At 50.4% G+C, this 10,607-nt stretch overlaps 1 protein-coding gene across 6 annotated transcripts; it reads left to right on the top strand.

Moving 5' to 3' along the window:
• LOC310886955 (potassium voltage-gated channel subfamily A member 2) lies at nucleotides 1-10,302 on the top strand. 6 transcript variants are annotated; one of them, XM_083812247.1, is made up of 3 exons: nucleotides 1-222; nucleotides 509-1,383; nucleotides 2,163-10,302. In XM_083812247.1, exon 3 carries the CDS (start codon nucleotides 3,378-3,380, stop codon nucleotides 4,875-4,877), a length of 1,500 nt encoding a protein of 499 aa, XP_083668373.1. In that variant the 5' UTR covers nucleotides 1-222; nucleotides 509-1,383; nucleotides 2,163-3,377; the 3' UTR covers nucleotides 4,878-10,302. The 6 variants fall into 6 exon arrangements, with proteins under 6 accessions (XP_083668373.1, XP_083668375.1, XP_083668372.1 ...); XM_083812251.1 differs by lacking the exons at nucleotides 1-222; nucleotides 509-1,383 and adding an exon at nucleotides 1,406-2,039 and having other exon boundaries at nucleotides 2,163-2,544; nucleotides 3,297-10,302; XM_083812250.1 differs by lacking the exons at nucleotides 1-222; nucleotides 509-1,383 and adding an exon at nucleotides 1,406-2,039 and having other exon boundaries at nucleotides 2,163-2,544; nucleotides 3,200-10,302.
• The last annotated feature ends 305 nt before the right edge of the window (nucleotides 10,303-10,607 follow it).

Here is a 10,607-nt window from a genome sequence, read left to right as displayed (position 1 = left end):
GTTGAAATCTAGGTCTCTTGCTTGGGAGGAGGGAGGGGGGGGAGAGATGCTCATATTAATCTTATGAATATTCATTGAGAAGCTCTGCTGCCTTTGGAGGTTTGTTCCTGGGAGCCTGGGGCAAGTTTCAGGGCCAGCGGCGCAGGTGAGGGTGCTGTCAGCGGAGCGGAGCAGAGCGCGGCTGCTTGTGCATTCGCTGCATGCCTGACTGCAGAGCCAATTGTAAGTTGCTGCCTTTTTCTCCCCCTCCCTCCCCCTCCCCTTCCTTCCCGTTGTCCCTGCTTAAATAGCAGCTTGCCACAAACTGTGAAAATGGAGGCTTCGTGTTTTCGGTCGCTAAAGGGAAAGCAAACATGACCTTGTCCTCGAGGATCTCTGACATCCAAAATCCCAACCCTCTGAAAGATAGCCGTGGCTCATGTCTGCAGTGATCCTGGGTTTGTGTATGCAGTGAAAAATTGGGGTCTTTTGGCAAATCTTCCTCTTCATCTCCTTCTTGCCCCTGCAGCCCCCAGATTTGCATGAAATAAACTCAGAGATGCTTGGAGAGGTGGCAGAGGTGTTTGCCTCTGAGCAAAGGGAGTCAGGACAGCATGCGGTGGGGAGAAAGTAGCAGAAACAGCACTGGAATCCGTGATGTCAACCTAGACGATGCAGTAACCCTCTCAGATAAGCACCAACCACCACCACTTGGGTTTGGGCTCAGAGAGAGGAGCCCAGACCTCACGCCAAATAAAAATCAACATGTTTAAAAAGGAGAAAATGTCTGTACTGCTGAAGAAACTTGGGTTGTTTTGGGCTGGGAGAAAGGGGAGGAGAGAATTTAGGCGCAGGAGAAAAACTGTATTAAAAAAAATGATCAAGATTGGTTGATTTTTGGTGAGATGGGGGCTTGTGACTGCCTGATATTTTGGCAGCAGCAGACACCTGGTGTATGCAGTGTTTTGGCATGGTGCTCAGAGGAGCCAGGGAAGGTCAAACCCAGCAGAACTTCGGAGTGAGCTGGTGGGGAGAAAATGCAGGAAAAGGAGAAAAACTGGGACAAATGCAACCTCCTCTCCTCTGGGCCTGGCAGAAAAGGGTTAAGCGAAGCCATTGAATGCTGCAAGCCTTGTCAGGATTGTACTATTTTTTCTAGTGCATAAAGAGAAGGGAGAGGAGGGTTCCACAGGAAGGGGAAATTTCCAAGAAAAGAGGGATCTGCAGCAATATCTGCACCTGGGGTGATAAAGAGAGAAACCAACAGGCATAAATGGCCCAGAGGAGAATGAAACCTTTGCCAAGGAGGCTCAGTTCACGGGGTTATTTTCCACCTGCCTCCCCTACCCGGTTCTGTAATCCTGGCTCAAAGTAGACAAGTCGAGTTGGAGCTGAAGAAGGGAGGTTAGAGGATTTTTTCTTTGGGAGAGGAAAAAAAAAAAAAAAAACCGGAAAATGAGAGTTTGGTTGGACCGCGAAGGCTTGAGCATCCCGTGGTGTGGGGCAGTGCAGGATGATCTGATTTAGGAGCGGGGAGGCCGATGAGCCGGCGCTGACCGGGGATCGGAGCCTCAGCATCCCCACGAGAAATTTTGCCCACCGGAGTCGAACTCCCACGGGGGGTGGGTCGGCCGGGGGCCGGCTTTCGGGAGGATGGGAAGCGGGCGGATGCAGGTCGCGCGGGTCCCGTGGCCGGAGATGCTTGGGGCTCCTCACCCGCCGCTGGGGGAACAGATGGCCGTGGGGGGGGGACCAGACAGGGAGCGGCAGAGGGTTTGGTCTCGCAGATGACACCAGAGCGCCCCGCACTACCCGGGGAGGTGGCGCGGTGGCGCAGGGACCACCAGTTCCCGGGTGCTCGGCGAGGCGCCGCAGAGCGCCCGTCGTGGCCGGGGGCTGCGCCGCTCCCCCCCCAGCCGCCGCCTCCTCCCCTGCGCTGGCAGCGGCTCCCGCGGGCGGCCCGGCCCCGCCGCCCAGAGCCGGAGCGGAGGGGACGGGGCTCTGGGTTTTTCCACCTTGCCGCTAGCGCGCTCCCACCCTCGTCTCGCGTTGCAGTGCAGGTTGGTGAGGCGCCGGGAAAACAGCTCGCAGGGAGGAAAAAGGGCTGCCTGGAGGAGCCAGGGCTTTGCAGATGATCCTTGCAAGCCCCCGGCAGCTTTCTACCTTCTCGCTGTTTTTTCCAGGCAATGCCACACCTCCTGAGGACGCTGGGGACACCAGGTTTTGCTGAGCTTAGCATCTTCTCAACGCTGTACTGAAGGCATCAGACAGACGCTCATCTGCCCTGAAGTGCAGACCTGCAACAGCTACTGAGAAGACTCTGTCCCTCTGTCTCTCTTTCTCTCTCTCTCTCTCTCCAGTCCAAACCATTACAAGACCTGACTTCCATCTGGGAATCTCACCCCTTTTATGTCCCTTCTCCTTTTCTACGATGACTCACCATTATTTTTAACTTTGAAGAGAGAGGAAATTATGGGGATCTTGGAAGCCTCTATTTCTCTCTAGGATTTCCCCAGGGTCAGATAATCGCTCTTACTAAGAGACACTAAGATTTGGCTTCTCCAGGTAATGTGACTTGTTTTCTGTGTGCCATGGTGCTTTGCAGAGAATGACAGGAGCCGGGATGCCAGCGGTCAAGGAGGGGGACTGCAGCGGTCCGCGGGGCAGCTTGTACCAAAATTCAGGCAGCCGCAAAGCCCAGGTCGGCGGTGAGCAGGGCGGGCAGCGTGGCATCCCGTGGCTTTATGGCGAGGGCAGGAGGATGGGGAAGGTGCTGAACTTAAATCAGAGCGGTTAGGGCTTTCCTGGAGGGTAGTGCTGGATTGTCTGCTATCGCATGGTTGAATGTTAACCCTTAGCTGCATGCCTGGAAATGAGCTGAGCCCGTGCTGCCTCTGCCGGGCGCCCTGCGGGTCCCCTTGACAGTGTAGGGCTGGATGGGTTTTTCTTCCTTTCCTTCCCTTCCCTCTTTTTTTTTTTTTAATTAATTTTTTCTTTTTAGTCAAAAATGTTCTGTTTTGCCAATGCCAGTTTTTCACACTGTTTGTGAATAGATGAAGGTTCCTCAGGTGTTTTCTCTCTTCCACCTAATTGGTTTAGATGGGAGTTCTGAACTCTGTCCCAGAGAAGGCAAATTAACCCCTCGAGGAAGGTGGTAGACATGCTAGTGCAGGGAGCTGCTCTCCTCCCCCCAACTTTATTTCATCTCTCTCTTTCTCAGCAGGGGCAATTTTCTTTCCTTTTTTATTTTCTTTTATTTTAACATCCCTTCGTTTTTCATGAGACACTTCCAAACCTACGTACCTGTCCTTCTGCAGGATAGTAGCCGTGCCCTGAGTCCGATCCCACCACCGGGCACTCGGAAGAGTTTAGCATAAGGATTTCTTTTAAACCCCAGTATGACAGTTGCTACCGGAGATCCTGCAGACGAGGCTGCAGCTCTTCCCGGTCACCCGCAGGACACATACAACCCTGAGACCGACCATGAATGCTGCGAGAGGGTGGTCATTAACATCTCAGGGCTGCGCTTTGAGACTCAGCTCAAGACACTAGCCCAGTTTCCAGAGACCTTGCTAGGGGATCCTAAAAAGAGAATGAGATATTTTGACCCTCTCAGGAATGAGTATTTCTTTGACCGGAACAGACCCAGCTTTGACGCGATTTTGTACTATTATCAGTCTGGTGGGAGGTTGCGGAGGCCAGTTAATGTGCCCTTGGACATCTTCTCGGAGGAGATTCGTTTCTATGAACTGGGGGAAGAAGCAATGGAAATGTTTCGGGAGGATGAAGGCTACATCAAAGAAGAGGAAAGACCACTGCCGGAGAATGAGTTTCAGAGACAAGTATGGTTGCTCTTCGAGTACCCCGAGAGCTCAGGCCCTGCCAGGATTATAGCTATTGTCTCCGTCATGGTGATTTTAATCTCCATTGTGAGCTTTTGCCTGGAAACATTGCCCATTTTTCGTGATGAGAATGAAGACATGCATGGCAGCGGGCTGAGCCATCCCCCTTACTCCAACAGCAGCATGGGGTACCAGCAGTCGACCTCTTTCACAGACCCCTTCTTCATCGTAGAGACACTTTGCATCATCTGGTTCTCCTTTGAGTTCTTGGTGAGGTTTTTTGCCTGCCCCAGCAAGGCTGGATTTTTTACCAACATCATGAACATTATAGACATTGTAGCCATCATTCCCTATTTCATCACCTTAGGGACGGAGCTGGCCGAGAAGCCAGAGGATGGTCAGCAAGGCCAGCAAGCCATGTCCTTGGCCATCCTCCGAGTCATCCGCTTGGTGCGGGTCTTCAGGATCTTCAAGCTGTCCCGGCACTCCAAGGGGCTGCAGATCCTGGGGCAGACTCTCAAGGCCAGCATGCGGGAGCTGGGCCTCTTGATATTTTTCCTCTTCATCGGTGTCATCCTCTTCTCCAGTGCCGTCTACTTTGCAGAGGCCGACGAGAGCGAGTCCCAGTTCCCAAGCATCCCCGACGCCTTCTGGTGGGCTGTGGTTTCCATGACGACTGTTGGCTACGGAGACATGGTCCCCACAACCATCGGGGGGAAAATCGTGGGGTCCTTGTGTGCCATCGCTGGCGTATTAACGATTGCCTTACCAGTGCCCGTCATAGTGTCTAACTTCAATTACTTCTACCACCGGGAGACGGAGGGAGAGGAGCAGGCTCAATATTTGCAAGTAACCAGCTGCCCAAAGATCCCCTCTTCCCCTGACCTAAAGAAAAGCAGAAGTGCCTCTACCATTAGTAAGTCTGATTATATGGAGATTCAGGAAGGTGTAAACAATAGCAATGAGGATTTTAGGGAGGAGAACTTGAAGACAGCCAATTGCACCCTAGCTAACACAAATTATGTGAATATCACCAAAATGCTAACTGATGTCTAGTTGCTAAAACCTAGTAATGTATTTAAAGCTAAAGTGGAACAATTGCAGATATTGAGTGCTGCTCTGCATTGTAGTTAATACAGTATTTTCTACGGTGTATATTTGGTTCTGCATGGGAAGCAATAGCTATGTAAGTGACTTTTAACCTTTGATTTCCACACCGAATAAGTGTTTGTGAAAGCAAACAAACAGAAAAACCAAACCAAACCATTTCGTTTCCCTTCTCCCATCCCAGCTTGTGGGTTTCCAAAGGTGTGGAGCGGTTAGTCGAGCCAAGCACCGCTCCTGTTTGTGCAATAGCAGAGATGCAGGGAATGCTCCCCGGCTGGCTGGGAGCACGGCTGGGCACAGCTCTGTCCCCAGTGCTGGGTCACTGCCAGCTCCAGGCACAGGCAGCAGCAGGGAAAGGTCAGGCAGGGCTGGGGAGGGCGGCATGCCGCCGGCCACCCCATTTATTTGAAGGCTTGGGTTTCTGCCTTGGGAATGCCAAGTGCAAACGCATCACCCAGGCTCGTGTTTCATAACTGAAAATGCTGCATGCTGCAATAGTTTCAGCCACTGCAGTATGCCAGTGTGAGGCCCAGGGGAGGGATAATTAGTCTGACGGCACATTATTTCTTAAGTCTTAAGTTTTCTATGCTAGGCGTCAGGAGGGATGAGTAAATAAATCGAGCGCTTGGATTTTATTGATTTATTTAGATGACACTTCCATCACCACTGTTTCCAGGATCACCAAAGACACCTCCACTGACACATTGAAAATTAGTTGGAAAAAGCATCTTTTTTTATATATCTATATATAAAACTGGAGCAACTATGCTGTGGCCTATAATATATTTATACTGCAGTGAAATTTAACCAGTAATACAGTACGGCTGCATGGGTATTTGTTGCATGAATCTGAATATTTAATACACACACAAATATATATTTTCTTAGTAGACTATACAGTATTCATGTTTATAGTGTTTATAGATACTCCGGTGGCTCAAAGGAAATTTATGGAAGCTAAAAAAATCTCTAATATGTTTCAAACTGGATGAGGAAGGCATGTGCTGACAACAGTTTGATAGATAACAAGGCAAAGACTGAGTGTCCAAGCATCCAGCCACAAGAGCCGAGTACTGCAAGCGAGGGAAGGTGAGCTGAAAGTTAAACACCTGCACTCATTATGGGGTGAGTAACTACTCATTAATCGTGGTGTCATGAGCAGAAACCACAGCTGATCAGAGAAGGCACAGGGAGCAGGTGGAATAGCAGGTACTGGCTCTTCAGACTTGCTTGTTCAGCAATTTCAGCCCTTTCCTATACAACTATTGTGTGTGTGTGTGTATAGATATTTAGAGAGCGACTATAGGGCCAACTCCTCAGCAAACGTGAGCTCTCAGAGCATCAGGGCTTCCTGGCTCAGGGGCCACCAGACGTGACCTGTCCTGGGGCACGTTTTGGGCTGGCAAACCCTTTTACAACCATGTAGAGCCCTAGCGCTGGTGGTTTATTTTCCTGCGTGGTGGAGGCTGGGCTGGATCCAAGCTCGCACTTCCAAGACTTTGCTTTTGTTTTGCCTTCTCCCAGGGTGTTTTTTTTTTTTTTTTTTAGGACTGTGTCGAGGTGCAGAGACCTCAGGGCTGCCCATGTTTCTTCTTCATCTCTGATGTTATTTGGGGATAGCTGGGAGCTGCTGGTTCAGGGGTCTTATCTGCTTTCTCCATCCCACCTGGATTTCCTTGTCTGTCCCCCCACTGCTGACAAAACCCAGAATGGGCCAGGGCAGGGGAGAGGGATGCAAACCCCTGCCAAGGTCCCTGCCAAGCAAGTCCCTGGGTGAAGGCTGGCATTTAGCAGCCTGTTGAGTCAGGGTGAACACAGCCAGAATTTGGGCACAGTCAGCATTTCACCACTGCTGCCAAGCACAAGTGCGGGGAAGGAAGCCCATTGAAGAGCATGCCAGTGAGGTCAGCTGGACCCTTCCTGACTTCCAAGAGGAAAACAATATTCATAACAATACAACAAACGGTGCTAATGTATTCTACAGCAATGGTTCAAAATGCTGCTTAGGGTCTGATCCATCTCTTGTGCTGACATGGCCCCACTCAACCAGGTGGGATCGCTCATTTTTACTTAAGTGATTGATTGATTCAGGCCTGGCTCTAATTACCACCCAGTGTTCACGGTGAGCATGCCAGAGTCCTGGATCCTGCTTGGTGCAGAGCAGCACCAATGCACTGCACTGGGCTCCGGGTGCTCAGCACTGCACAGGGTTGGGCATGCAGCCTGTACTGAATTATATCTCATTGTGTTTAGAGTCCTCCCCTCCTCTCTGCTGCCGCAACTCTGAAATGGGTGTCCCTGAAGCCCATAAACACACCTGCAACACACACAAAAGAAGCAACACAACTGAAAGCAATAAATCTGTTTCTGAAGCTTGTTGTTGCATGGGATGGCATGGGTGTGATTTCCCAGCAACCAGCCAGCCTCTGTCAATCCAGCTCACTGCAGGTCTTTGGGGATGCGACCTTGCACCCAATGCACTGGGATGCTGGCTGCCCACCCGTGGGTGTCCCAGAACTGGGGCGGTCCCAACCCTGCTGTGCGGGAAAGCAGCAGTGCTAAAAACAGGCTGCTACGGGCATTTGGAGAGGACGCTGGCACTCAACAAGACTTTGCGAAGGGCCTGGTTTCTTAACTCCTGCGAGTTTCAGACCACTCACCTCCTGGCCTCTCTGGATCTGGATGGATCCTGCACCTCTTGCAGTCACCCAGGCAGATGCACATGGGGAAACCAGCCCTGGAGGGAGAGCACCTCAGCACTGGCCCTGGCGCTGTGTGTGGGAAGTAGGGGGTGTGCTTGGATGTGTGCTCAGATGGGTTTTCAGGGCAAAAAGGGTCTGTGGGGGCTGTGGTAAGAAGCCATCCATCAGGCTGCACGAAACAGAAGGGTCCAGATTTCTCCCCCGCACGGAGAAATGGTTCCCCTATAGCTTTTAATGGGATTTGTGCCTGCAGGTCGGAGCTCTAGTGCTATTTCTAGCTTTGCTTCTGACTCACTGATGTGATCTTGAACCAGTTTTCAGGAGGAGACTGGTTTTTTTTCTTTCATTTTTTCTTGAGGAATTTGGTTTGAGCAACTCTGGGCCTGCATCCGCAGAGAAAGCTGAGCATCCCAAACTTCCCTTTGCTTTGAATGGGTACAAAACTGGGATGGGAAGTGCCTCAGACTGAGGATGCCAAAACGCAGGGGCTGAGTCTCCCCTCCCTCCTCCCATGGAGGTATTGGCCACAGTTGCGATGGAAAACTGAAACCTGCTGCTCTATGGAAGTGCCCCTGCATAGGCACCCAGAGGAGGCAGTAGCCATGTCTTAAGTTTTATTCTTTGTGCTGTAGCTTTGGAGATGGAAAGTGGTGATTACAGTTGTTTTCTAAAAGCCAGCACTTGCCCAAGCCTGTGAACAACCCATCAGACCTTTAAAATCTTCTGAAATTGCTGTTAAGGGCAGTGAGGGGAAGCTCACGTACTGGCTGCACACTGCCAAGTGATTTAGGGCTGATGGAAAAAAATTATCTATATGGGGTGATGTGTTTTATCAGGAAAAATAATCTCTGTAGCTCTGTGTTGTGTTGAAGTCTTACAAATTTGAATACAGAGCTATACCAAGAAAAGGATCTCTACATTAGTGTTATGTGAGTGTGGCATGTGGGAGTATAAATATGGGCATATTTGTGCATAAATACACAGAAGGAGAGAAAAAGACAGAGGAGGAGGAGGTATTTCAGGAAGGGCCTTGCTTTGTTATAAGATAATTCTTGGGTCAACGTTGAAATTGCTGCCAAAGTCTTGCAGCCTTTCTGGAGTTTGCAACACCCCTAGGGATGGGCCCAAGTGAAGGAGGTCTGGATTTGGCCTTGGTGGTGGGGACCAGTGGCACCCAGTTCCATGCACCCCTGCATCCCAGCAGCTTTGCAGCATTTTTGGTCTGGATCCTGAATCCCCAGCTTGGGCCCATTCTTGATATTTTTGTGATTGTGCAGGGAAAGCCAAGAAGAAGTTGAAGGGATTTGTTTGCGAGGGTGTTTTTTTTTTTTGTTTTGTTTTGTTTTGTTAATGGAAGCACCTCTCCACTTTGGAGCTGGGGTGTGCTTACCTTGGGGTCTGTGTTCATGGGGGGGTCCCAGTGGTTTCTTCAGTTGGTGGGAGCTGGTCAGCATGCTGCTGGGGTGGAAGGGGCTGAGAGGCTGAGAGGTGAAGAGAGGAGGAGCCAGCTCCAAAGCATTTGTTCCGCCCCCCCCCCCCCAAATTCTGTGGCTCTCTCCCTGCACCCCTGGCAGCAGCCAGCACATCCCCCCGTGGTTCCTCCCACTGGGGACTGGCTGCTGCCCTGCTCCAGGAGCCCCGAGGAGATCAAGGGTCTTCATGCCCTTCCTCATCCTCCATTGCCTTGGTCTCCCTGTGAAATTACTGCTTTGGCTGCCCAAATGTTACCCTCCAAGCTCTTTTTTTGGGTGCCTCCCATCCTGCTGCATCCCATGGTGAGGGCAAGGGGCCAGTCTCCAGCCATGTAAATCAGCCCTGAGAGCACAGCACAGATTTACACCCAGGGATGAGCTCCCCCTGACCCAACCGTGCATGGAGAACGGGAAAGCCTTCAGCCCAGTTCCTCTTCTGGATGGGATGGGTTTGCTTCCCAGAGCTCCTGGACGTTGTATGACCATGGCTCTGTTGCAAGGTCCATGTGTGTGTTTAATGCCCTGCCTGGCTGCTCAGGGCTTGGGGGGCTTGGGCTTTTTTTTCTTCTTCTTCTTTAATTTTTCTGTTGTTTACAAGACTGCAATTATCCATTTGTACTTGCTCCTTCATTGCTTGAGACCGTGCTATTGTCCTCCAATGTCATCTACTAATCATTGCTGGAAGCACAAGGGAAAAACAGGCGTTGGATCAAGCCTGTGTGTGCTGCCTAATTTGAGCGAATCGATAGGAAGAGGAAATCCAAGAAGGACTCATCCTAACGATGCTGGAGCCGAACCTTTTGTTGCCATGGTTACGGGAGAAATGGGACCGGGAATGGAGAGAGGCCTATAAACTGGTAAAGGAGGACTCGTGGGAATTTCAAGTCATTTAATCATGTGTTTGCTAGACAAAAATTTAGACACCAGCTGTATCTGAATTGCACAGTGTGTATAGACATTACCGCTCTTATTGACAGCGTGGGGGTGTCCTTGGGGTTGGGTGCGTCTGCAGTCTGAGACACCCGCATCAATAAGGCTGACCATTGTATATAGGTATACAGATCTGTGTATATACGTATTCCAAATGAGCATTTGCTGTCTGATTTATCATGAGTGTACATAATATATTCTTCACAGAGTATCACAAATTTTGTAAATATCAGCACTAATTAAGAGGAAATAAATATGTATATTATTGAGGAGTTATTTTGATATCAGTTCTGTGGAGGGTGGGGAAGAAAAAGACAAGCGAATATATTTTTGGTAGACTGAGTATTTTTTTTTTCTGTGCATCTAAACCTTCTGTAAGAAAAGGAGGAAATTGCCTGAACCATGGAAAAATCAGCCCAGGGGAAATTCCCCTGGATGGGCTTCACTCTCGGTGATGGACAGTGGGGAGGACCTGGTGCTCTTCACCCAGACTGCTCCATGCTGTGTCTGCAGATCTCCCATGGGTGCTGTGCTGGGGGATACACCTCTGGGAAAACCTCCAGGCACTGAGCTGG

This window comes from Anser anser (assembly GCF_964211835.1).
Source record: "Anser anser genome assembly, chromosome: 27".
NCBI classification, from domain to species: domain Eukaryota; kingdom Metazoa; phylum Chordata; class Aves; order Anseriformes; family Anatidae; genus Anser; species Anser anser.
The sequence above is the reverse complement of the archived record's forward strand: the minus strand, read 5'-3'. Positions and strand labels throughout refer to the sequence as shown.

Coding starts and splice junctions, on each gene's coding strand:
- LOC310886955 (XM_083812249.1), top strand. CDS start 3,378: ATGACAGTTGCTACCGGAGATCCTGCAGACGAGGCTGCAGCTCTTCCC.